The sequence below is a fragment of the Carassius gibelio genome, chromosome B17, assembly GCF_023724105.1.
Source record: "Carassius gibelio isolate Cgi1373 ecotype wild population from Czech Republic chromosome B17, carGib1.2-hapl.c, whole genome shotgun sequence".
Classification (NCBI taxonomy): domain Eukaryota; kingdom Metazoa; phylum Chordata; class Actinopteri; order Cypriniformes; family Cyprinidae; genus Carassius; species Carassius gibelio.
Window position 1 is genome coordinate 5,359,538 of NC_068412.1, and position 27,895 is coordinate 5,387,432.

Here is a 27,895-nt window from a genome sequence, read left to right on the forward strand (position 1 = left end):
ATCAGCGGGTGTAAAAACATCTAAAGGTTTTTGGGGGTTTGCAACTCAACTGTAATCTAATTAGTTTTCCGGGGGTTCTGGTGTTGTAAATGTGCGCTACAGGTCAGCTAAAGTTAAAAAAAAAAAAAAAAAAAAAAATGTGTGTATTCACTATTCAATGATCAAAGGGGCGACAATTTAAACTTTATGGCTTAGGCCTGTGATCGTGAGGTTATCTGACAGTTCATTTACTGGTCAAATGGATGTGAAATCTTTTAACAAGTCAGACCATATAGGAATATGTAGTTTAATTCGAGTTAATTTAGTTTATTGTAGTTACATTTATAATTTTTATTAACCCCTAGATCTTTCAACCTCAACATAAATGTACCGAGAATGCAAACAAGTACACAAACACAACCACACCATCATAAACACACACACACACACACTTTCCTTCTGCCGAGTTTGTGTCGTGTTATCTAGTAATTAAACCAGACATATGTAGTTAAAACTAGTCGGTTTAACAATATGACAGGTAAGAAATATCTCGTTTCAGATCGTGCATTGAAACGTGACCGTGTCAGCATCTGGAGGCTGTGTCATTTAACTGCCAAACGGCCGCTCATACATCCCGATGTTAGGATTATTATATATATTTTAATATATAAATATAGGACGATTCAAATTTATTGTAATTACATTTATTTTCAAGCATCAATGCAGGGGGTCAACACACACACACACACACACACACACACACTTATGAGATTTTAATTTAAGACTTTGACTTATTAAGATCTTTGATTTCCAATGTAAGTTGAAATAACTTTTAAACGCAAACGCTTCGCAATACTTTACGAGAGAAACGCTACACAGATATCAAAGCATTGATTTTGGGTTTGTTAAAAATCTTTGCATTTCAAACAAATGAAGTTAATGCCGTTTCTACTCCCGTCGAGATGAAAGGGCGTCTTTACACACCAGGATATGTGATGAAGATCAGACGGTGTCTGGTACAGATCAGGCCAGTAACAGATACATTCAGTCAAGTTGTAAAACCATATAGGCATAAATAAATCAACGTGTATGAGTATTAAAGATTTATGTTATTAGGGTCTCCTCTACTGAAGTTTATTATATTTTAGAGGCGTTCTCAAGAGACGCCTACACGGGAAACACAGGCTTTAAAAACTAAAAGTTTTGTCATACTGATTACCTGCAAATTATCTTCAAGCCGTGCTACGTCACAATCCAACAATAACGAAACAATGGCAGACAACTACCAGGGTGAGTTTTTTATTTTTATTTTATTCATTTTATTTTTATACAAATGATTTAAATATATTTTAAAGTGAATATTTGTGTAACGTATCGTGGTTGGTTTCTAGGCGGTTTTGAGAATCAGGACTTCGATGAAGGTTTGGATCAGATCCTTGAAGAGTTATGTAAGTATTTTCCAATTTTATTTTATTAATTCAATGTCTAATAATAATAACGTCAATAACGTTGCTATCATTCTTATAGTTGATGAGAACGTGTTGTTTGCTTGTGATGAACCCGGAGCTGTTAATAACGGTAAGCCTTTTTCTCAATAAGTTAAAAATGAAGGTTCCCATAACATGCTTGCCAGAATAATAATGAAATGTTTTTTTTGTTTTTTGTTTTTGACAGACGAACAAGCTGATGTCAACAATCAGGAGTTGATATTCCCGCCAGAAAACGCTGCGCAAGAGGTTGAAATTAGCACCGAATCACAACACGCCATAGGACACGTCACAAATCCTGCCTCTGCCGATGCTCCGGCTCCCGAGGGAGGTTGTCACAATCTCCCAGATGTCTCAAGCGTTCGCACCGAAGTTAGCGTTACGTGTAGACCCCGACATTCGGAGGGTAAGGGGGTGAAACGTTTGAGGTTACCGGAGTGGGGAACGGACGATGTACCAAGCACCAGTCGTTTAAGGAGTTCGGAGAATAACGGTATGTATTAAAGCAGAAAAATTGTTTTGACGTTTTATGTTTTGCGTTTTATTCTGCAAAATAAATAATAATAAAAAAACCTTTATTTACATTTACAGAGCAACGATATGATGAAGGTGGTCTAACAGCGTGGAGCGATTCTATGGTGAGCGCGTGGGATCGTGCGTCTTTTAGCGATTCGGCAAGCGAGGAGGAGACGGAAGAACTGCCTAACGAAGACCCTCAAGAGCTGTTCCGTGAACATGATTTAAATAGAAGGCTTGATTATGATATGCTTCACCATGTTAATCGACGGTTTGGCACACTTTTCGATTTGAGCGGTCAAGCATTGTCCTATCGGGGTGCAGAAGAGATCGTGGGTAATGCTCAAAGTGATGTGGTAGCGATTTTGAGGAACATCATCGAATGCCAACAACAGCTCAATGAATCCTTACGTCACGCGGCCGAATTTTGGAGAAGTTGTCACAAACAGCTATATGGTGAATTTTTGCCAGTTTCAACAGCGCATGAACGGGGTACCGGGAGAAATCCATCAGGTACAAGTTGAACAAAATTTGATTGTTAATGCTCTTACTCTGATCACTGAACGTTTAAATCTAATGCAAAGAATGTTATCAGATTTGTACCAGCGTGATCATCCTTGATATGTATTGTCTTGTTGTTTTTTAGTATTATTAATTTGTACAAAATTTTGGCTTGAAAAAAAAAATATATATATATTGTTTGTTATTTCTTACATGTATTATTGTTTTTGTTTTTGGTAGTGAAATACCATTAGTTTCTTTCATTTATTAATATTGCCTGTGTCATTGATTTATACCATATTGCATGTTATTGTTTCCCACATTAGGTGTTGTTTTACTTGTGGAGAAAATATGTGGTTTTGAATTTATAACTGCTGTATGTTTCTGTTTGGTCATCTATATCGCATTGTGAACCGGAGTTGGTGTTTTCAGGAGTTTGCACGCTTGTCTTTAAAAAAAAAAAAAGGTGTGTTTTCGATTTAAAATAAATAAAATAATAATTCAAAATGAGTAGTAAAAGATGTGACGATGATTTACATACCCACACTTCAGGAGATGATCAGAGACCATTAAGGCCCAGATATGATTTTCAAAACAATACACAGTAGTTACACGAAATTATTAACAATCATTTACAAATGTTACCGCCTAATCCTCTTAACATGATAGATAGATTACACAAACTTATAGACGAACAACACGAATGGTTGGGTGCCGCTGTAGACAGCGATGATCAGGTCGGTGCAGGACCTTCTAATAACGAACCCTCAGGTTATGATCCCACAGCTCCAGATATGGGTCTCAGTCAGCATTACATAGATAGACTAGTGAGAGAAGGAGGTAGTGTGGGTGATTTTACGATTGTCCCAAGACCTCGATTTAATAGTTTAGAAATTTGCAGAACTTTAAATTTTCGTGAAATAGCGACAGATGATTTTGCAGCATACAATATATTTTTACATGATATTTTAAACGAGATTGTTACGCTTTCCAGATTATTAGCTGGCGATGGGTTTTTTTTTAACATCTCCCTGCAAGGTGCAAGTCTGCCCGCTGACATTAATGCCGTTCTAACGCCTGATAACAATCATGACGTTAATGTATTTGTAGACCAAATCGAACGAACCGTTCAAAGCAATACGGCTTTAGAGTTATGTGTCTCTGTAGCGCGAAACAAACAAGGTGGTGTTGGTGCGCGTAGGAAGTTGGCAGATCTGGCACATAACCAGGTCATACAGAAAAATAGAATACATTTGTTTGCCCCCAAAAATGTCACAGACAATAAGTGTTTTAGCATGTGCATAGCACACTTTCTAAATCCTCAGTGTACAGACGCTGAATTGATGACTTTAGCCAGAAATATACATGCCGATCTGGGTTACGATCCACAAGATAAAATTGCGTTGCATGATGTTTCTAAATTTGAAGCCTTTCTAGACTTGAAAATAGTTATCTTTCACAGATCAGGTTCAGGTAAATTAGAAGTGTATAAAAACATGGATGAGTCGCATCACAAAACGTTGCATTTGTACCTGCATGAAGAACATTTTTATGGGATAAAAAATCTGAAAGGTTTCTTAGGTTACTCGTATGTTTGTGAATACTGCTATCAAGGGTTTAGTGATCGTAGTCTACATTATTGCAAATTTACATGTAACGTATGCATGAACATGTCTTGCTACACGCATCCCAAGAAATCGGTGCAATGCGATGATTGTTTGAGATACTGCAGATCTGATTTCTGTTATGAAATGCATAAACAAACACAAAGTGATGGTTCAAAGTCTCAGTGCGATAGCATAAAATACTGTGATAAATGTTGCAGACAGTACAGAACAAAATGGTCCGGTGATAAGCTATTAACGCACAAATGTGCCCCATCCAGATGTGCGCACTGCGCCAAACTTCTCATGGGTGAAGATCAGCACTTTTGCTAGATTCAGCCAGCCAAGCCTAGAGAACATAGCCAAGACTATATTTATTTTGACTTTGAGACGATGTATGAAGACGGTCGTCATAAGGCAAATTATGTTTGTGCATTAACACAAGCTGGGGATGAGTTTTCGGCGGAAGGCGCAGATTGTGTGGATCAGATGGTCAAGCATTTCAGACGACGGAAATTTGAGGGTTTCACATTTATCGCACACAATTCTTCAGGTTTCGACTCTTTTATACTGCTAGAGTATTTTACTAGTCAGGGACTAACACCAAAAATCATACTCCAAGGCTGTAGACTTGTTTACATGTATGACCAAACCTTTAAACAGAGATACATCGACAGCTATAGCTTCTTGCCCATGAAATTGTCAAAAATGACCTCTGCTTTAAACTTAAACACCAGCGAAAAAGGATACTTTCCGCATCATTTTAATCGCTTGCAGAACGCAAACTATATCGGTCCGTATCCGTCAAAAGATTATTACGGATATCAGACGATGTCTGACGCTGAACGTGTGAAATTTGATTCGTGGTACGAGGGTGTAGCAGCAGAGGTGTTTGACTTCAAAAAGCAACTAGCATTGTACTGTAAGAATGACGTTGTTTTGCTACGTGAAGGCTGTATGAAATACAGAAAAGAGTTTATAGAATGTACCAACGTAGATCCTTTCGGATGTATAACATTAGCCGGCTGTGCTATGAAAGTGTTCAAAACGCTTTTTTTAACCAAAGACACAATTGCCTTAACGCACAAAAATGCTTACATCAATCAGTACAAAGCTTACTCAAACCCTTCCATACAATGGTTGGAATACATTAAAGCAAGCAGAAACGTCGATGTTCATCATGCTTTAAATTATGGCGAAGCCAAATTTGGACCGTATCATGTGGACGGCTATTATGAGGCTGATAATGGAGATAAAATAGCTTTGGAATTTCTGGGATGTTTCTGGCACGGACATTGTTGTCGTTTTAATCTTAACGATTTGAATCCTGTGTCAAAAAAACCTTTTGGCCTGCTCAGAAGACAATCTGACAATAAGATGAACGTTTTGCGTAATACCTACAATCTCAAAGTGTAAAAACCTACCCTATCGGACATCCTGAGATCATTTTAAAAGATTTTGATCCGGTCAAATCTTATTTCGGTCTCATTAAATGCAATGTACTGCCCCCACGTAAACTACTGCATCCAATATTACCTGCAAAATCCTCTCAGGGGAAACTACTATTTGCGCTGTGTCGCACCTGTGCTGAGACGCAGTATCAGGGTCAGTGTCAGCACAGTGATGACGAAAGAATCATTTCAGGAGTTTGGACCTCTGTCGAGCTCTCCAGGGCTATTGATAAAGGTTATTCGGTAGTCAGAATTGAGGAAGTCTGGCATTTTCCGCAGACATGAGACACTTTATTCAGCGGTTATGTTAAGACGTTTCTCAAATTCAAACAAGAGGCTTCAGGATTTCCATCACAGGTAGTGACAGATGATGAAAAGGAGTCTTACGTCAGAGATTATTTTGAGAAGGAGGGAGTTCAGCTCGACCTTGACAAAATAGCACTTAACCCCGCACGCAGATCTATAAATAAATATTTATTGAATTCGCTTTGGGGTAGATTCGGTCTTAGGTGTAATCAAGCTACAGCGGAGCTTTTAACAGACCCTGAAGATTTCGCCAGCTATAGATTTGGAAACGGACGCGTCATTAAACACTTCTCATTCGTGTGGGACAGTGTGGCTTTAGTTCAATGGTGCTATGCCAATGAAGACCCCGCCCCCGCGAGTGATGTTAATGTATTCATCGCAGCATTTACCACGGCTTACGGCCGTCTGGAGTTATATGAGCTCATAGATCAGTTAGGGCCCCGTGTTTTTTATGTAGATACAGACAGCGTTATCTTTGTATCGAAAGATGGAGATTGGATGCCTAAAACAGGTGCATATCTTGGTGAGTTGACGGATGAACTTGATGATGGAGATTTCATAAGTACTTTCGCGTCAATGGGACCGAAGACCTACTCCTTTAAAACCACAAAAAATTAAGTAACTCTTAAAGCTAAAGGGGTCACGCTGCATTCTGCTAATGCGAAAATTGTAACTCTAGAAAGCATGATATGTCTGATACAGGGTTATGTAACATCACGTGACACTAGCCACCTGCTCATGCGCACAGAGACCATTGTGCGGAATAAAAAGAAGTTCACTTTGCATAATACAGCAGTATTGAAAAGATTCAAAGTGGTTTATGACAAACGTGTGCTACTTCCTGATTACACCACACTTCCTTATGGCTACTAAGGGTATTTCTAACGCACAAAATGTGTATGTTGAAGAGGATTTTGACTTTCGTGTCTTGGTGTCCGGCCCGTCAGGAAGCGGAAAGACTGTTTTTGTAAAGAATTTATTGCGTAATGCATACAAGTTGATCAATGTAAAAATTGACAGTATTGTATTTTTATACAGTTGTTGGCAACCTTTGTATGATAACTGTTGTCATTGTATGATATCAAATTTATTGAAGGTATTCCAAAGTCTTTAACCGATGAAGCTTTAATAAAGCCCAATGTCAATGTACTTATCATATGTGACGATCTGATGTGCGAAGCATTTTCAAACGCTGAACTCTCGCGAGCTTTCACACAATACGTGCATCATATACCATTTTCTATCATATTGATAACCCAGAATCTGTTTTTTCACGGTAAAACCAGTAGGACTATCGCCCTCAATACTCACTATCTTATTTTGTACAAGAGTCCGAGAGACTCGATGCAAATAATGACTTTAGGACGACAGATTTACCCAGGAAACACAAAATTCTTTATGGAGTGTTATAAGGATGCTACCCATCAACCTTACGGATTCCTTTTGATTGACTTTAAAGCTAAAACACCGGAGCGTTTTCGTCTCAGATCAGATTTGTTTTCAGATCAACAGGTGGTGTATGTGCAGAAAAGAAAATGAGTGATAGGCTGTGTAAAAACTTACCTCTTTTAAAACTATTATATAAGGCTTCACTGAGACAACGTCGTGTTATTTTACAGTCAGCGTCAGATCAGCTGATTCTATCCCTGTGTGAGATAGCTCTTAATGTTCTTCACGGCAACATACCTCTAAACACCAACCAGTTCCGGAGGTTAAAAAAGAAAAAACAGGAGATCAAATACGCTGCTAGTAAAAAGATTAACATCAAAAGTAAAAAGCGGTTGATTAATCAACGAGGCGGTTTTCTTGTACCTCTGTTAAGTGTGGCAATACCATTTATCACTAGTTTAATAACCTCCAGACAGCATTAGAAATGGAATATGCCGAAAAACGTTACCTAATCCCTCAGAATCAGATGAATAAATTAAGGACTGCAGGTGCTCGTGAGACAATTCAACAAACTGTGGAGAACGATTTAGATGCGGCTATACGAAACGTATTGCAGAGGAGCGATTTATATTCGCATGGGAAGGCTAAACTTTATTCCAGCGTCTTACAGAGGTTTTTAACTATAGTAAAACAAGGTGATTTGGAAAGCAGTACTTTAACTCTTTCACTACCGAAAACGGACGCTATTCATCCCGATGAACCTGCTAATACACCTGCTACTGCATCTGCCACTGCACCTGTTAGTGCACCTGGTGCTGCACCGTCGCATGATGATGATGATGAAGGCGAGGATCAGCTTGTCAATGAAATCTTAAACAATGTGCCGCAAAGAAGTTTAAAAAACATCAAACTCATTCTGAATAAAATGTCTAATGCCAAACAAGTGTCTTCATGGACAAATTCTGGGGAGTTTGTATATAAAGGGAATGTAATTGTAGGTTCACACATGTTGGATTTGGTTAAAAGTATAACGGCACCTCACACGTTCCGTGATGAATACAGACCGCGCGGTTGGGATGAATTTCTGGATGCTTTTGCAACTTTAAATATGCCATTTTCCGCTATCACAAATCCGCAGGTTAAACGCACGGTTGAAACCCTTAAAAGGAAATCGCCTAACCCCATGAAAAAAGGCTGTCGTAAAAAGCACACGTCAAAGACTATGACACAATCTACTACCGCTGTTGGACAGTTGTTTAATTCACCTTCGCTTGATACTACTGACTGGTTATCTTTTTAATTTTTATTTATTTTTGTGTATGTGTAAATATGTTTTTGAAATAATTGCGTTGTGTTATGTATTAAGTTTTTGATGTTAATAAAAAAAGATAAAAAAAGAGGTCTGTCTATACGTTGTCTTTATTTATACAGTGCAAACATATTATTGACATTCAAGATTACATACCATTTTTATTTATTAAACATAAAATAATAACACAGTTCTAGACGCACTAAAGGCACCTTTTACAATTTTGTACACAGTTAATACAATTAAATGTATGGCAGAGAGAAGGTTTCATTCTCTTTACAAATCGTGCAACCATATTATCATTTTTAATCAGATCATCATGGTACAGTTTAACAACGTTTTCATAATCATAACCCTTTGACATGTGATACAGAAAAAACACACAATGTTGTCCGCAAGTATCGGATGTGAAGTCTTGAACCTGTTTGTTAGAGTATTGTACACAGATAGAGTTGTTTTTTAAAAAGGTTTGTACAGTCTTTGGAAAACGAGGGTCTTTTGGAGATCCTCCAAAGGTATCAAAAAAGCAGCTCACGCCATCCTCGGTTATGTAAATTGCTAACCAATGCAACCCCGGTTTTGTGGAGGGGTCAGAGTTAAAAATAAGCATAGACGGGGTTTTCTTTATGGTCACTTTGGGTAGATAATCGCTGGGGAGCACTCCTAAAAAACTTGTATTGTGATCAATCTTTTCCATAACAGACGTTAGTTGTACCGTATTCATTTTCCTTCCTTCCTCCTCAGTAATAATCCACTAACACCTGTCTTCGGTTGGATATTTCAACAATTGAATCAAAAATCGCATATACGATAATTGTTATGGATTGTCTGAGAGGTTGTCTGAATCGTGCTTCTAGTCTAATATTACCCGATTTAATTAGTGAAACATGATTCGAACAATCTTCATCAGGGGTCAAATTAAACGCGTAGAGCGTGTATCCGTTTAGAAAATCCTGACGATCTATTACAAGAGGTCGATTTTTAAGATGTCTTCCGGTAGCCGTCACGAGTTGATAAAAGTCCCTAACTGCTGATCCGCTCTCATATGGGGTATTTAGCAGTAGTACCTAGAAGCGCCTGAGCATGCCCCAACCAGACGCCTGGTGAAACAGTAACCTTTTTGACAAAAAGAGATGCTGACACAATATTGAGTCTATAAGCAACTGCGTCATCGCGCATTAGACAGAACTCATCTTTAGCTCTTGTCATTCTTATTTTTATATCTACACCGTTCAACATTAATTTTTCTTGAAAGAAAATGTCACTATGAATGGGTGCTAGTAATTCTATCACATTACTAGCATTGGTAAATGCAGCTCTCTTCATTAACCCCGTATTTTCTCCAGCGGGGTCCGTAGCATCCATGTGCCCCGGTGTATCTTTGTAGAACAAACCGGCTGAAAAGACACTTTCGAGTGTGTCTGTTCCAAAATTAATCAGAGCTTCAATCAAACATCTGTAGGGGTAGGTACTGGAACTCTGGGTTATCAGACGATCCCCCAGAGAGACATCCACCTGTGAGAATATACATGCTCCCGGATAGTTTATTAAACCGACAGGTGATCCATCTGGTATATTAGAACCTTCGGGTCCGGTTATTTTAAGTCTAGTGTATAAAAGAGTGTTATTAAGATCCAAATAATCCTCTCCCGTGCCAGCGATAAAAAATTCTAACGGTGATGAATCGGTTATTGCGGATAGAGGTGGTATTTCGACGTAAGTATTTTTTTCAATGGACGTCTGTGTCATGGGGAACTACTTGTCAAAATCGTAACTACAGATACGATTGCCGGATAGATGAAACTCACGCTTAACATTGTCCAAAGGTTCGTGGAGGAAATTGGCCAGACAAGGGCCATGTTTTACCTTCCTCGGGGCCATCATTAGCTGTTCCATATCTAACTCGAGACTCTTCTCAGGAGTTTTAGGTGATGATGTCGTAGCCATTGTTACAGAATAGCTGTCCAATTTTTCAATTCACAAAAAACACCTTTCGTATTTTACCACTAGGTACGGATAAATTTGCTTCGACAAAATCCTCTTTTTAAACACTTGTTACACCCAAATTGACGCTGCTATCACGCCTACAGTGGGGCAGTCTCTAGCGCTGGAGGCGTGGTTTTTTCCGGAGCATTCCCCGAGCCTCATTCTAAGTGTGTCTGCGATGCTCTCAGGATCGCTCAACGGAGATGCCTTGACACTTTGCTGTGGGATCTTTTTTTCTTTCGTCTAACTCTCTGTCAGTAACACTCTCGATTTTTAAAGTTGTAGTTAGTGGTAAAGTACAACATAGATTTGACAAGTTTCTTGTCTGATGGATTTTATTTTAGATCCGCGTAATGCCTTCCATCTTTTTTCTTTTGTTTGAACTTTTTCTCACATTATGACAAACGACATGTTTTCTGGTTTGTATCGTCGCTTTAAATTTGTTTCTTTTTTAGTTTGAGGTAAGGTATAAGTGATAAATGCTTTCTTTTCTAGCTGGTAACAAAACACCTTTTTAAATTTTTACAAGCTCTCACATCTTTTTCACGTGTTGCTTAACGAAAACACATCTGATAGTTTTGACTTGTTTAGTTGTTTTAGATAAATAACCAATAGTTTTCTTAAATTTGTTACAACTTTAACAACGTTTTACACTTTTCCAACTACAAAAACGAGCATTACATCGTTTCCATCTCGTATGTGTTTATAAGCTTTTTCTTGTAATGCACTGTGTACTTAAAACCTTAATAAAAAATCCCCTTATACCATTTTCATGATTTCGCCCTTTTCAGAGTTTAACAAAAAAAAAGCACATAGATCCCAACACATTTTCACCCTCCTTCACCGAAATTCCTTCTTAGGTTCGTAAGTTCATCTTAGGTTCATAAGTTCATATCTAGGTCACCGGGGTGTACAGGGAGGGGAGGGGGGTGTACAAACAGGTGTCCAGAACAGATGGCTTTTATGACCCTCATCAATCAAATTGTTGGAGACAACCCACCCTTTATTCTCTCTAATGTAAAAGTTATTGCACCCAAAAGTTTGATCATAAACAACCCTGTATTAGCCCGAACAGAGTCCTGTGCGTAAACCCTCTAAAATGGTCACTCATTTCAATGTGAATAGGGTAATACATATGTAATGCATCCTCTATAGATGTTTTTGAGTATAAAGGTGGCATTATACTAAACCCAACAATACTAAATTCACCATTTTCAGCAATTCAGAAGATGGTAGAAGAGAATACTGACATTTGATATTGCTTGACTCATTGAAATGTTGTTTGCAGCACAAGTGTATATCATTTTGCTCAAACAAAATTCATCCTTGACTACTTAAAAAAGAAAAGTTCTTTATTTTTTGTACTTTAATTCAAAAAAGTAAACTTTTGTATATTTTAGATTCATTTCACACAAACAGAAATATTTCAAGAGTTTTTTGTTTTAATTCTGTTTGTTACGACTTACAGCTTAGGAAAATAAATAAAAAATCTGTATCTCAAAAAATTTGAATATTACATTTTGAGCTTGATTCGTTTTATTAATAATGAGTATAAATACTGGGTACCTCCTGGGCTAGTTCAGAGCATGCATCCACAATTATGGGAAAAACTAGTTACCTGACAGTTGTCAAGAAGACAATCGTCAGGAAGACAATGTCAGCCACAGAAGGTCATTGCTGAAAGGGCTGGCAGTTCACAGAGTGCTGTATCAAAATATATTTATAGAAAGTTGACAGGAAGGAAAAAGTGTGGTAGGAAAAGGTGCACAAGAACTTGGAAGAGAGACCTTCACAGGGAGTGAACTGAAGCTAGAGTCAGAGCATCTAAAGTCACCACACACAGACGTCTTCAGGAAAAGAGCTACAGTTGTTACATTCATAGAATCAAGCCACTCCTGAACCAGATAAAAACATCAGAAGCATTTAACCTGGAGTAAGGAGAAAAAGAACTGGACTGTTGCTCAGTGGTCCACAGTCCTCTTTTCAGATGAAAGTAAATTTAGCATTTCATTTGGAAATCAAGGTCTGGAGTCTGGAGGAAAACTTGGAGAGGCACAGAATCTAAAGTCCAGTGTGAAGTTTCTGAAGTCCGAGATGATTTGGGTTGCTGTGACGTCTGTTGGAGTTGGTCCATTCATTGTGTTTTATCAAGTCCAAAAGTCAATGCAGCCATCTATCAAGAGATTTTGGAGCACTTTATGCTTCCATCTGCTGACAAGCTTAATGGAGATGCTGTTTAATTTTGCAGCATGAATTTAACACCAACCCACAGTGCCAAAACCACTTCCAAGTAGTTTGCTGACCATGATACTACTGTACTTGATTGGCCAGCCAACTCACCTGACCTGAACCTCACAGAAAATCTATGGGCTATTGTGAAGAAGAAGATAAGTAACCTCTGACAAACAATACAGAGGAGCTGAAGGCTGCTATCAAAGCAACCTGCAGTACCACAGACAGTAATTGCAAAAGGAGCCCCAACCAAGTATTGAGTGCATAATTAAACCTACTTTGGAGATCTTGAACATTTCTGTTTTGTAAATCTTTTTTTGATTGATCTTTGAGAAAATATTTAAAAAATTTGAGATACTGAAGCTGTAAGTCGTAACCATCAGAACTCAAACAAAAAAACTCTTTAAATATTTCAGTTTGTGTGCAATGAATCTAGAATATAAAAAATTAAAAGATTAAATTACAAAAAAAAAAAAAAAAAAAACTTTTCCATGATATTCAAATGTTTTTACATGTACCTGTACTTAAGGGAAATTGTACTTATTTTCCCATAAATATGCTTGTAATCAATTGCTTTAATATATAATTGTACTTGTAATCACTTATCTATAATGCAAATATGCTAATTAGAAAATTAACTGGCCAAAACATGTATAAGGCACCAATATTTCTGGTCTTGGAGGCATACAAAGGAGTAATGGTCATTTTATAGACCTGGAGGCTGCCATTTTGAAAATGGGGCATTTCTTGGAGTCAAACTTTGGTAAATTTTTAGTATGTTTTTAAGTACATTTGATACTACTGTAAACCACTGAGAAACCTTTGTTAGAATATTTTTGGGGTCAAGACATATTTGCAGCTGACTACTCCATTTCTGAGGCGAGAACCGCGTCTGTGTATTTTATAATATAAACTATTTTATTTCCGCCTTACATGAAACCTCAAAATACTCCCGGAAATAAACAATGAATTATAACTTTACATTTTGAATCTTTACTTACCATATAATGTCTTTCACTCACTTCTCGCTTCTTTCACGCTGAGAAAATGGCGTCTACTCACACTGGCGTCCTCCGAAGCGAGCGGTAACCATAGACAGTAAAAGAAAAGCGGTAACCTCCTGCTCTCTCTAGTGAAGCCAACATGAAAGTGACTAAAACTGTTATTCATCAACTAGCCGCTTGAGGCTGGCTCCAAAAGGAAGCCATCTATCAGGAGATTTTGTTTTGGCCAAAAAAAAAAAAACGTTTACAGCCTGGTGAAAAAAAATAGTTTGGTCCATATAGCTAATTTTACCTTTCATTACAACTGTGAGGGGGGTGAACTTTTTCTGAACTCATCCGTTTAAATTATATAAAGCCTTAAAGTTCTTCACAATTAAGGGCATGGCCACCATAGGTTTTAACCCAACGTCCTACCCAGTGATCTCAACGTAGTATTTGGGTTGAAAAACAACCCAGCATTGTTTAGAGTGTAATAAATTGTACAGCACCGCTCAGCTCTTCCGAAGCTCATCATTCACTTACTGAACAGTGACCCCTGGGCACATTTATCGGCACAACACCAGCTAGCATTTGTACTTCAACTTTGACACGATTTTGTGCATTATGGTTGAAAGCTCTGTCTGGGCGCTGTAGAGATGCAAGTCTCCAGTGTTAATAACGTGAGTCATGGTAAATCTCTTCCGGAGGTCAAATCTGACTCTTTACCTGTCACCTTTAGCCAGATCTTTGACTCCAGTTTAGATGAAGACACAACAACGTTATATATATTTTTTTTTTCTAATTAATTTAGGAAATAATTGAATAAAATTTGTAACACCCTTTAATTTAGTGAAATATACTTTTTGTTGTTGTAATATTAATGTAATATGAATTATGTGCATAAGTAAAAAATTTTACTAAGTTTTATTTGTATTGTGAAACTATTGTGTTCTCCAGTGATAAAACTTTTTTTATTCATTATTATTAAGTCATATTTCTATGGCCTTATATAGTACAGACATTTTCTATTTCTTTTTTTTTTTTCCTGAAGTTACATCAAATTAGACTGAATTATATTTTGATATATATATATATTACATTTACATTACATTTATTCATTTAGCAGACGCTTTTATCCAAAGCGACTTACAGATGAAGACAGTGGAAGCTATCAAAAACAACAAAAAGAGCAATGATATATAAGTGCTATAACAAGTCTCAGTTAGGTTAACACGGTACACGTAGCATGGGATTTTAACTAATATTATATAATAAAAAGAAAACAGATAGAATACAAAAAATAAAAGAATAGAGCAATCTAGTTAGAGGTCGCTACACACACACACACACACACATAAGCATAATAAATGAAAAGAAAATAGAATACAAAAAGATTAGAAAGGTAGTTAGATTTTTCTAAGAATAGAATTAGAATAGTGAGTGTTAAAGTTAAAGGTCAAATAAAGATGGAAGAGATGTGTTTTAAGCCGATTCTTGAAGATGGCTAAGGACTCAGCTGCTCGGATTGAGTTGGGCAGTTCATTCCACCAGAAGGGAACATTTAATTTAAAAGCCCGTAAAAGTGACTTTGTGCTTCTTTGGGATGGCACAATCAAGCGACGTTCACTTGCAGAACGCAAGCTTCTAGAGGCACATAAGTCTGAAGTAACAAATTTAGGTAAATGGGTGCAGAGCCAGTGGTAGTTTTGTAGGCAAACATCAATGACTTGAATTTTATGCGAGCAGCTATTGGAAGCCAGTGCAAATTGATAAACACAGGTGTGACGTGTATTCTTTTTGGTTCATTAAAAATTAATCTTGCTGCCGCGTTCTGAATTAATTGTAAAGGTTTGATAGAATTGGCTGGAAGACCTGCCAAGAGTCCAGCCTGGACAGAACAAGAGCTTGAACAAGGAGTTGTGCAGCATGATCTTGATTTTGTATAAGCAAATCTGCAGGATCGGACAGTTTTAGCAATGTGGTCTGAGAAAGTCAGCTGATCATCAATCATAACTCCAAGGCTTCTAGCTGTTTTTGAAGGAGTTATGGGTTTGCATCGTTTTATATATATATATATATATATATATATATATATATATATATATATATATATATATATATCACTGTAAAAAATGACTGTGATTTTAACGGTAAAGAACTGTGAAAATGCTACAGTACAAACCCGTTTACTGGTTAACGGTAATTTCCTGTAAACTTTACAAGGAAAAACCGTAAACTTACGTTCCCAGAATTCTCTGCGTTGCATTTCAAATTTTGTTTGAATTTGATGTTTTTTCTTTGAAAAAACTATGTTTCTTCTTAATTTTTTCTCATCTGTTATGTTTATTAGGTTTGTATGTTACATAAAATGTTGTTAAATTCATGTTTATTGTATATTTCAGTTTAATGAGCCTCACCATGATGGTCTTTAGTGCTTGTGTGAATGACACCGTGCACCTTCTATGAATCTTAATATTTAAAAGCTGCTTGTGATGGGCTTTGTTTCACCACCTGACTCTCTCATCACCACCTTCTTTTGATGGTTACCAGTGTAATACAAAGGTACAAAACAGATTTCAGTTCTTCAATAAGTTCGCATATTAATATTATATCAGTTAAATTATGATATTAAACTGTAAATATAAAGTAAAACCGTTAAACCTACAACAGTGTAACTGTATTTTTTACGGTAGAAAACTGTTAAAACAAAAACGGTTTTACCGTATTTCTTATGGTATAATTCTGGCAACCACAGCTGCCGGTTATTTAACGTATATTTTATGGAATATTTTTAACAGTGTATATATATATATATGGTATATGGTATATATATATATATATATACCATTGTTATATCACGTCACATTAATATACCAAAATGATGGATAAGGATTATCTAGAGCACAATCTTCTGATTTGAAATGCTTTGTTGCAGTATTTTTTAAAAGTACTTCCCCAGACCAGAAGTGCCTCCCATAATTTAAGATGGTATTTATTTTATTTGTGCAGGTCTTAAGTTTAAACTTTAAAAAACTCAGTCAGCAGAGAGGTTTGATAGTTATTGTGTTGTGGTGTGACCAGAAAAGCAAATAAAATGTGACTTGTATGACTTGTTTCTCACTTTGTGTGAATGACCCAAGCGCTTTTTCAGTTCAATCTTGGTGTGAATATACCTTTCATCTGTGATTCATTTAGATTTTTCTTTGCTTCAGAACAATCACAGTTGGTCCTGATTACAATCAAACACAAAATGCTGTGCAAACCCTGTTAACTCCTGACAAATAAGTGTAGTGCATGTGTTGTGTTTACGCTGTAGAGGTCTGCATCTTGAAGAAGACCGGTTCCTCAGCTCCTCACAGACAGAAGCAGTGTCAGTATCTCTCCAGCACAGGGCGCTGGTTCACTGTTGTGACTGTGCCTGTGGGATAGACAGCATTATTTCTCACATCTAGGGTGACTACACACCTCCTGGGTGAAGTGTTTTGTCTATACAGTGATGCAGTTAAAGCACGTTATCACTGATTTTCTATTAGATAACTTGCAATGAAAAATACAGCATTTCTTTCATTTAAAACATTTCTAGAGTATCAAATATAAAAACATTTTAAGCTGCTGATTGCCATTTCAAGTTTTAAGCTTTTTTAGCATAATGTAGCTGTGTGGAGCATACATTTTTAAAATGACTGATATAGCATGTAGTCCAGGGTTCTTATAGTTCATAAAACTGAAAAAAAAGTTTTGTTGTTTAAAATAAAATAACATTTATTTTATTTCAGCTTTATGTCAAGGGAACATGTTCAAGGGAACATGGTCTTATATTCAGTTAGTTTAACTACTTAAACTAAGACTAATAGATAAAACAAATATATATATATATATATATATATATATATATATATATATATATATATATATATATATATATATATATATATATAATGGCATACAGCAAAATTACTAAAACACCAACTAAAATCAAAGTGAAAACAGAAAATATAAAAAACTAAAATCGTATAAAAATTTTAATAAAATGCAGATTTATGTGTGTATTAACCCCTTACTTGTCACCCCATTTTCAGCATTGAGACACAAATGACACAATTATATAACAAGATACAGAAGAAAGGAATATAAAATGCTGTTATAATAGTATATATTTATATCATAGTTTGAGATGCAAAATAACATGTTTCATTACAAGATACTGCTGGACACGTCTTAATAAACCAAACAAGGATCACAGTTGATTAGATGTGTATGAATAGTAAAGATCTCATGTCTTCAGAGAGAAATCGGCGAGTGTGAGTGACATCAACCAATGCATCGGACATTTTGGCTCATATAGTATGATATATCAAAGAAAAGTTTGATTCAGAGTCCTAAACTGAGCAAAAATGTAATTTGTTGCAGATGTTGATATATGCGCAAAAAGTAAGATGCGATTCTGATGCTTGTAATGTGACTCATATCAGTTGTCACTTTATATCTCCAATAAATAGTTATAGTTTGATGATCAAAAATATAATACAATGCAATACATTGAAGACCGAGAGATGAACAAATACACATTCATCAAAAGCCTGATGATAATATTTGAGATTCATATATATCAAAAAAAGTTATTCTTACATTTGCTTTATAAAAGTCAGCATAGCAAAAAGACATGTGAAGCACAAGTTGAAGATGGACACTGGTACACTATTTTTATACTAAAAGGCATTTTATTTGATGAAAAAAGTGTAGTAGTAGTAGTAGTAGATTGTGTGCTTCAGGTTTTTCAGCAAAGTTTTGATCATGTTGATCTTTTAGGGTTTGCATATCAGTCAAAGAACATGAGGAATGACCTCAACCTTGTGCTTTTCTCATGTCTGAAGGGTGGAAGGTCTGCCGTCCGTCAGCGCACTGAAGTTTAATGGCTCTCTGGGCATGGCGCTGGACACCAGGTCATTTAATTTCTCACACTGAGGAGATCCCTCAGTTTCAAATCAATAAAAACTTCAGATTTGCTGTGCTCTTTTTGACCTGAAGCTGTGATGTGTCCCCAGGTTCTCGTCTATGGTCTTCATTCTTCACGTCCTCTGCTGGTCACAGATTATTACTATGGGCTGCCCATCATATCCCTTCACTTCCACAACCATCTGGACCTGGTGCTCTCCGCCGACTCCAAAATCATCAAGATGTGGAATAAAGACAATGTAAGTCATCTTTGCTGGTGCACTTTATATCCAGACGTCTGGCAATGAATCTTCAAAGACAAACGTCAAATGCATAACTTTTTTAATCTCTTAATTTCAGGGAAGAGTATTTTCCTCCATCAAACCGCAGGCCAACATCAATGATGTGTGTCTCTACCCTGGCTCCGGTTAGTTCACTCAAATAGATCTGAAGTTTAACCACAAGAAGCTACTAGTTCATTTCTAACTGACCCCTTGAAATCCAAATTGGAGTTTTGTGGCATTCCATGGCATTCGTTCTGAAAGATGCCAACATAAACTTTGTAGCATATTTAGAAATGATAATCCTTCTTACTGGAAAGCAGACCAAAACGATTGATCTCATCTTGCTCACAGGGCGTGTAAATTTGTATTTTTTATTTTTTGCCCCATTCAGATGCTCTGTAGGATGTGTCTCTTACAATAGAAAATTGCAAGTCATGGTTTAGGAAGTGTGTCTTAATTGAAATCCCTTTAAAACAAAAGACTAATATAATAAAAATATAACCGTCATTTTATTAGGTAATATCCACCTTTTTGCTACTCAGAAGTAAGTTACAGTCTGTGATGGGCCAGACTTCCAATTTATTACACAACTCATAAATAATTAGAAGAATAACTAGTGCAGTAAACTGTAAAACTATTTTCAGTATAAACATGTATTTTTAATAACCACAATACATTTAAAGGAATATGATAAGAAATACAAGTCTGCATAATCAAGAAGCGTAACATGCTCTTTTAACATTTTTGAAAATCAAAAATTATTTGAAATATTTTATTTGTTTTCAAAAAGAAAAATGTGCACATATGTAAGTGATAATGTGCAGTCAGCCAGTCATTAACAAATCAAACACACAGTCCTTTGATGAAGCCAACACTCATAATAATAGTCAGAAATATTTATTGAGCAGCAAATCAGTATATTAGAATTATTTCTTAAAGACCGTGTGAGTAACACTGCTGGAAATGTAACTTTAGATTTAGCATGTATTATTGACAAAATAAATATTGCAATAGACCCGGTTATTTTTGATCCAATAAACATAATTCCAAAACATGAAAAATCCTGCCAATGCTGAAAATGTGAATGTTAGTGCAAATTATACTAACCATCATTCATTTGTATTGCTATTTTAAATGTAAAAAAGTAATTTAATAACAATTTATAAAATATAAAAATATAGAAATGCATGTAAAAATGTTGGATTTCATCATGTAATTGCACTTCTTTTAATGTTACCTATACAAAATCTTTCATTTAAATATTTAGCATCTATTAATGAAAATTGTAATTTAATGACAACAATGCATTAGATGCTGAAATTCAAATGTAATTTTTTTTATTATAATAATATTTTACAAACTGACGTAAAATATTTTTATAAAATAAATGCTGCCTTGATTCTTCGTGTGGTAGTGACCAGAATACAATATTTCAGTTCTGTGTTAGACTGATTATTGTTCATTTGTTTATTAGGAGTACATTATATTTAAACAGCTTGAATGTTGGCAGAGCTTGACATTGCCAACAGCTGACTCGCTGTATATGGGAGTTTTCTTTTTGTCCCTGGAGGGTTGTGTTTTTTTTTTTCTAATTGCTGTTCTGTGATACAGTTTACAGGTATGCTCTTCACTGCCAATGAAGATCCCAAAATGAACACCTTTTACATCCCTGTATGTACCAGATGGAGTGTTATCAAGTATGCTGCAAAAGCAGCCAATGCTTTGAGCACATTTTGTTCCTCTTATCTTGATTAGTCATGGCACGCCTGTATACGCCTACCAACATCACCTTTTTCTGTCTTTCTAAGTTTTCTGTTTATAGTCAATGGGGAAATAGTAGTTAAGGGCAGCTGAAACATTTCTGAGAAACTAAGTTCTGTTCTAGACCTGCACATGATATAACTGTGTGTTTGGCAATAAGGGAGTTTACACTGTGAGTTGAGTACACACACACACACAATTACCAAACACACTCGAGAGATCTCACAAAATAAACACATCATTCGATATGTCCTTCACGAAAGCTGTGACATCAAACAAACAAGACTCAATGAATCTTGTGAAGAAAAGTCCTGCTGTTATATTATGTTTCTGTGGCTCAGTGGTCGAGCATTGCGTTAGTAGCGCAACAGGTCGTTGGGTTCATTTCCAGGAAACACACGTACTGGTGAAAAAATAAATATTAAATGTATATCCTTAATACACTGTAAGTCACTTTGGATAAAAGTGTCTAATGTAAACATTTGTTAGAAATCTGTTTAATTCATAAAACTTTACCTACTCCATTATCCTTTTGAAATACAAACAAATAAAAATGATAATTGATTTACAAGTGTCTAATGAGAAGAATTCATAAAATGTATTTAAAATGTAATCAAATAATTAATTTACTGATAAACAAAGAATTCATTTTTGGTTCGCAGTACAGAGCTTTGAGGGGTTTTGTTGGGTATTTGTTAATAAGCTTAGAATAATGTCAGTTTCAACAGATACTAACATTATGCATTTTTTTTCACATGAACTGGCAATATGCTTAATTGACATGAAAATGTCTTAATGGTGCATAAATACAGCCTTCGTCTGGGTAACTTCTTTCTTAGAATGAACTTTATTGTCACTGTACAATGAAGCTCTGGTGGAGCAACCTCTAGGTGCCTTCTTGATACATAAAGACTTCTGTTATACATAATATTCTGTACAGTACGATGCAATATACAATATACACAGTACGCTATTCAACACAGTACACAGAGGGCACTTAACCGAAGACAACAAACATGCATAAATGTAGACATTATGTGCAATTAAGCAGGAAGTGACAAGTGTTGAGGTAGTATAGTTGACACCCTGACAACGATTAACAGACTTTTACACAGTGAAATATTGCACTGTAACCGTGATTGCAGTAAACGTCAGTATTTGGGGAACTGGTTGAGGTCTCTAGGTCACTGTGGAGGGTGGGGTTTTTAATAGAGCATCTGCTGTTGTGTGGGGCATACAATGTTCTGTATCATTTCCCAGATAACAGAAGATGGAAAATGTATGATAATTTATTACTGCTAAATTCTGAAAAAAAACAGAGGTGTTAATTATAGGACCTAAAAACACTGGATGGTTGCTCTGTCAATTCTTCGTCATCAGTTAGGAACCTAGGTGTGCTACTTGATCGCAATCTTTCCTTAGAAAGCCACGTTTCTAGCATTTGTAAAACTGCATTTTTCCATCTCAAAAATATATCTAAATTACGGCCTATGCTCTCAATGTAAAATGCAGAAATGTTAATCAAAACATTTATGATCAACAAGAGCAGCAAGAGTTCTTACTAGAACCAGGAAGTATGACCATATTAGCCCGGTCCTGTCCACACTGCACTGGCTCCCTATCAAACATCTTATAGATTTAAAAATATTGCTTATTACTTATAAAGCCCTGAATGGTTTTGCACCTCAGTATTTGAATGAGCTCTTGTAACATTATAATCCTCCACATCCCCCGCATTTCAAAACTCGGGCAATTTTATAATAGCTAGAATATCAAAACAACTGCGGGTGGCAGAACTTTTTCCTATTTGGTGCCTAAACTCTGGAATAACCTACCTAACATTGTTCAGGAGGCAGACACACTCTTGCAGTTTAAATCTAGATTAAAGACCCATCTCTTTAACCTGGCTTACACATAACACACTAATATACTTCTAATATCCAAATCTGTCAAAGGATTTTTAGGCTGCATTAATTAGGTAAACCGGAACCGGAAACACTTCACATAACACCATACTTTCTACATCATTAGAAGAATGGCATCTACGCTAATATTTGTCTGTTTCTCAATTATTCTGAGGTCACCGTGGCCACCAGATCCAGTCTGTGTCCAGATCAGAGGGTCACTGCAGTCGCCCGGATCCAGTACGTATCCAGACCAGATGGTGGATCAGCACCTAGAAAGGACCTCTACATCCCTGAAAGACAGCGGAGACCAGGACAACTAGAGCCCCAGATACAGATCCCCTGTAAAGACCTTGTCTCAGAGGAGCACCAGGACAAGACCACAGGAAACAGATGATTCTTCTGCACAATCTGACTTTGCTGCAGCCTGGAATTGAACTACTGGTTCCGTCTGGTCAGAGGAGAACTGGCCCCCAAACTGAGCCTTGTTTCTCCCAAGGTTTTTTCTTGATTGAAAATGATTGCACAGACACTATTTAAACTGAACAGAGATGACATCACTGAATTCAATGATGAACTGCCTTTAACTGTCCTTTTGCATTATTGAAACACTGTTTTCCTAATTAATGTTGTTCAGTTGCTTTGACGCAATCAGTTTTGTTTAAAGCGCTATATAAATTTAGGTGACTTGACTTGACCTGGGTGTGAAGGGTTTCTGATGATGGTTTTGGTCCTCCGGGTCCATTTCTTTGTGAAGTCTGACCAGTTATCAAAACAGTTTTAATGAGATTCATCTGTAAACAGCCATGTTTCGAGAAGCTGCTCATGATCTACCTCAGAAGAATCCTCCTTATTTGCCATTCACTCACATTATCTCTGTTTTGTGTCTTGCAGTCTTTAGGCTCTTGGTCAGGTTCCTTCCTGGATAACCTTTCAGAGGAGCTCAGGACTGAGAGAGCACTGTCTATGATGACAAGCTTGTCACCCACAAATAATATTATACATTAACCTGATCTGATATATGATCTTATGGCTGTCAGTCCAGGTCTAGTTGTAGTTTTATCACCGAGGAGCATGTTATGACAAGTTTTGTACAAAGTTTGAGATACATCTGCTATTATTTACTACAAGAACACTCCAGTATTTGCGTCAGTCAGACACAGGTGTGATTGAAGGCCTTGAACCACAGAGAGTCCTTGAGTGATCTCAGTCGATCTGCTAAAACTCAAAGAATGATCTAGTTCAGTGGGTCGAGGATGGGAAAACAGCGGAGGAATGCAGGCGTCAGCATGTGATGCAGTGGATTATGTGACGTGGAGAGACGGGGTTCAGCAGGGTTATGTAACAGGACTAGAGTCACTGGCAAAAGTTGTAGTAACTGAAACTCCCCTCATTTAACACATTTTGAAAACACTGGTGCAGAAATTCAAGAAATACATTTAAACTAAACAAGATGTACATGAGATCCAGGCAAAGTTTGTACTGTTGCGCCTTCCCATGAATCAGTATGCATATCATTCATTAACACAGTGACCATTAAACCATTGAACGCTGATCACACAATAGCTTCATATGATAAAGTTTTATTTGATACATTTTTAATTTATATCTTATTTTTTTTATGCATGTCTAATTATTGATAAATGCACACGCAGCACACATATATGGAAAACCGATTTTTTTTGTTGTTCTACGGTTGATTAATTTTCCATATTAGAATGTGTGTTGATGATGTGTGTTTGTGTGTGAAAGCTTTTATTGAATCTGTTCATCATGTGAAGTGATCGTGTCTTCAGTATCTTTAAGACATTGTTGATTATTGTTTAAAATGTTAGCTACTTGGGCTTTTTCAATGTATAGAATATTTTTAAAAATCTTAATTTGTGTTCCAAAGATGTTCTGGGGCATTCTGTGTTGTTGATTTTTGACTTAATTGTCACTTTAATGTTTCTACATGCACACATTAACTACATTTTTATCTTTAAAATGAATGTATAACTGCTAATGGACAATTAACAAATTGTAGTTTATACGTTTATTACAAATATATCTATTATAATATATAATATATATATCTCTGTATCTAATGTCATCTCTGTTCAGTTAAATAGTGTCTGTGCATTTATTTGCAATCAAGTCAACGATATTGCTGTAGATGAAGTGACCCCAACTAAGCAAGCCAGAGGCGACAGCGGCAAGGAACCGAAACTCCATCGGTGACAGAATGGAGAAAAAAACCTTGGGAGAAACCAGGCTCAGTTGGGGGGCCAGTTCTCCTCTGACCAGACGAAACCAGTAGTTCAATTCCAGGCTGCAGCAAAGTCAGATTGTGCAGAAGAATCATCTGTTTCCTGTGGTCTTGTCCTGGTGCTCCTCTGAGACAAGGTCTTTACAGGGGATCTGTATCTGGGGCTCTAGTTGTCCTGGTCTCCGCTGTCTTTCAGGGATGTAGAGGTCCTTTACAGATCTGGGCCCGGTTTCCCGATAACGCTCACTCTTAGCGTGCTAAGAAGACCTCGAAAGATATATCTTACCCAAGTTGTTTATGTTCCTAAGTGTGTTCCCCGAAGTGTCCCTTATGAAGCTTCTTAGCACGCTGCCTCTTACGTCCGACGTAACAAGAGCGCTGTCCAAAGTGAGGGTGCTGAATTAGTTGGCATCGATTGCTCATTGCTCAAAATCCACCTATCTACAATGAACAGAGAGGGACAGAGTTAGATACAAAATATGCTGGGGAAGCAACGTAAAAAGGGGCACCAAGCCTTTCATCAGAGGAACTTGAAGTTTTGCTGGACATTGCCACCAGATCGGAGATCACACCCATATGGTCCACTATAACCTGCACGTTTATGGCCACGTCTGCCTTCTACCTATCTGCGATATGTACGGCTGATCAATCACTGATGGATTGGCGATAGTGATGAGTGTGCGATCCACCAGGATGTAATCCCCGGCATGGCGCAGAAGGGCGTTGGTGACAGTGTGGACGCACCTCCACACCGAGGTCTTGCATAGACTGTAGCCCTCTCCCACGACCTAAATGAATCTCTCTGTAGCAAAAAAAAAAAAAGAAAGAAAGTGCTGGGCTTCAGGGCTTAAAGCAAAATTTAGCCGCGTTAGCCTAGCAAGTGCAGGTCTGAGAAGGTCCAGCAGCTCCATTATTAGCTGTCTTGGGAGGCTAATTTTTTTTAATGTAGCCTCGTCAGGAAAAATGTCAAAAGGGCTTAAGTTTTGCAGAATAAAAAAATTGACATGGACTAAACGGCTCCGCGTCCAGCTCCGTCTTTGATTCAATACAATGACACGTTCGCTGCCATAGTCAATATAGTTGGTCGCTTACTGGAACCCACCATGCCATTTATAGATCTTAGCCATTTAGAGACAAATTGTTTGCCAGATTTTAATTATCCAAAAATTGATTGTCAATTTGCTTTAATTGCATTACGAAAAAGCCTAGGCTAACTACCACCACATAAAGTCAACTTCATAAATAGGCCTGTATCCATTGAGAACATAATTTATTATGAGTCTTAAAAAATAACATAAAATCATTGTTGAGCCAAAACATTGTCAACATACCATAGTTTGACTTGTACTTCGCTGCGCTGATTTATAAAGACTGCTGTACAGTAGTGTTTTAAGCTCAAACAACGCTAAGAGAGAGCCAACCTTACGAAAGTGTGACTTACAGAAGATATACTTTGCATACAAACGTGTCGGGAATCATGCCATAAGGTTAAGAGAGAGGTTAAGGAATAGGTTAAGAACTACTTAGCGATAAGAACGTTTTGGGAAACCGGGGCCAGGTGGATATGGTGACATCGGAATAAGAGAGAAACAGACTAATATTAGCATATGCCGCGTTTCCACCGAAATTACCCGGAACATTTGTACCAGGAACTTTTTTTCCCAGGAACTTTTTTCCCCCCAGACCTGTTGCTTTCTGTGTTTCCACCGCGGTGTAAAGTACCGGGTAGATTAGGCAAATAGACTGGTGACGTAGGTCTGCGCGCGTTTCTCAATACAAGTACCGCTGATTTAAAAAAAAAAAAAAAAAAGTACGCTGATTTTGGACGTGCATCCTCGGTAGTTGGTTCAGACTTTGTGCATTCCTCTGGGGAGTGTGATGTCCGCGACGACGCAAGTCCGGTAAATCTATAAACAGCAGCGTACTTGATAACTTCAGTCTGCTCGTCCTGGCTACTGCAATTTTCCTTACTGTATATTTACAATAAAACGAAATATGATATCAAATACCACTGCCTCCTTTGGTTTTCATTTAAGCATAATAACAACTGCAGAAATGTACTTAGTTCAGGGAAATGTGTATACAGCCATTACAATGAAACGAAATATTATATAAATTCGCCTTTTTTATTTTCATTTTAACATATAGATAAATTGAATACAGACCAAAGAAAACCTGTTAGATTTACCCCGCAGCTGAATTATATTTTATGTTTAACCACTAAAGACACATCAGAGCCAGCGGCACAGAAGGTCTATCCCAGGAGAGGCTGCTTCTCGGCGGATACATGAGGACTGAGCTCCCGCTGATCGAGTGGAGCTCACCATCTACGAGATCGGCGAAACACATTTTTAAATAGGCGCTGTCTTTATAAATAAACAACAGATTTGAGTTTTAAACAACTACATTCTCGCCTGAAATACTTTTAAAATTACATTTCATGACACAATAACAGTAATATTTTGAAAATGTTGATCCGAATAAATGGTGGTTGAACTCAACCAATGCTGTGTGAACTCAACCAATCAGGATGTTTAGCTCCAAAGTCCCGCCCCCGAAAGTTCCTGAACTTTAAAAAAGTACCACCTCGCCAGCAGGGACTTTCTGGGGGGCATTTTTTTACCCGGAACTTTTATTTAGTTCCTGGTTCCTGCGGTGGAAACACACCAAGTACCGGACCAAGTCTCTAGTTCCTGGGTAAAGTTCCTGCGGTGGAAACGCGGCTATAGATGCCATTCTTCTAATGATGAAGCAAGTACATCGGGTGTTTTATTTTACAGTAGACCATGATGAAATGTTGCATTCTGTTCTGTCACAGAGTCATATTTGTACTTTGCAGCAGAGATGCTCTGGGACTGGATCTGTTCAGATAGACATGTGTCATGCTGCTGGTCTGGGGTCAGTTTTGTGTTTGATTTGTTGTGTAATCAGCTATTTTTTTCCTGATAGCAGTAAAAGTTTCCAAAGAGTGTAATTGAAGGAATAGTTCATCCCTGCTCAATAGGCAAAGGTCAGCTGGA

General features: G+C 37.1%; 1 protein-coding gene across 1 annotated transcript; it reads left to right on the forward strand.

The window, feature by feature from the left end:
* The first annotated feature begins 1,250 nt into the window (after positions 1–1,250).
* nol10 (nucleolar protein 10) lies at positions 1,251–23,556 on the forward strand. The gene is made up of 8 exons (XM_052580076.1): positions 1,251–1,269; positions 1,371–1,427; positions 1,654–1,959; positions 2,058–2,338; positions 5,641–5,781; positions 18,789–18,938; positions 19,039–19,105; positions 23,522–23,556. Exons 1-8 carry the CDS (start codon positions 1,251–1,253, stop codon positions 23,554–23,556), a joined length of 1,056 nt encoding a protein of 351 aa, XP_052436036.1.
* The last annotated feature ends 4,339 nt before the right edge of the window (positions 23,557–27,895 follow it).

Bases quoted from the DNA above. Each gene is read 5' to 3' on its own strand.
- nol10 (XM_052580076.1), top strand. The intron at 1,428-1,653 runs GTAAGTATTTTC...TGTTTTTGACAG, and splicing joins TCAGATCCTTGAAGAGTTAT to ACGAACAAGCTGATGTCAAC. The intron at 2,339-5,640 runs GTAGCGATTTTG...AAATCCTCTCAG, and splicing joins GTAATGCTCAAAGTGATGTG to GGGAAACTACTATTTGCGCT.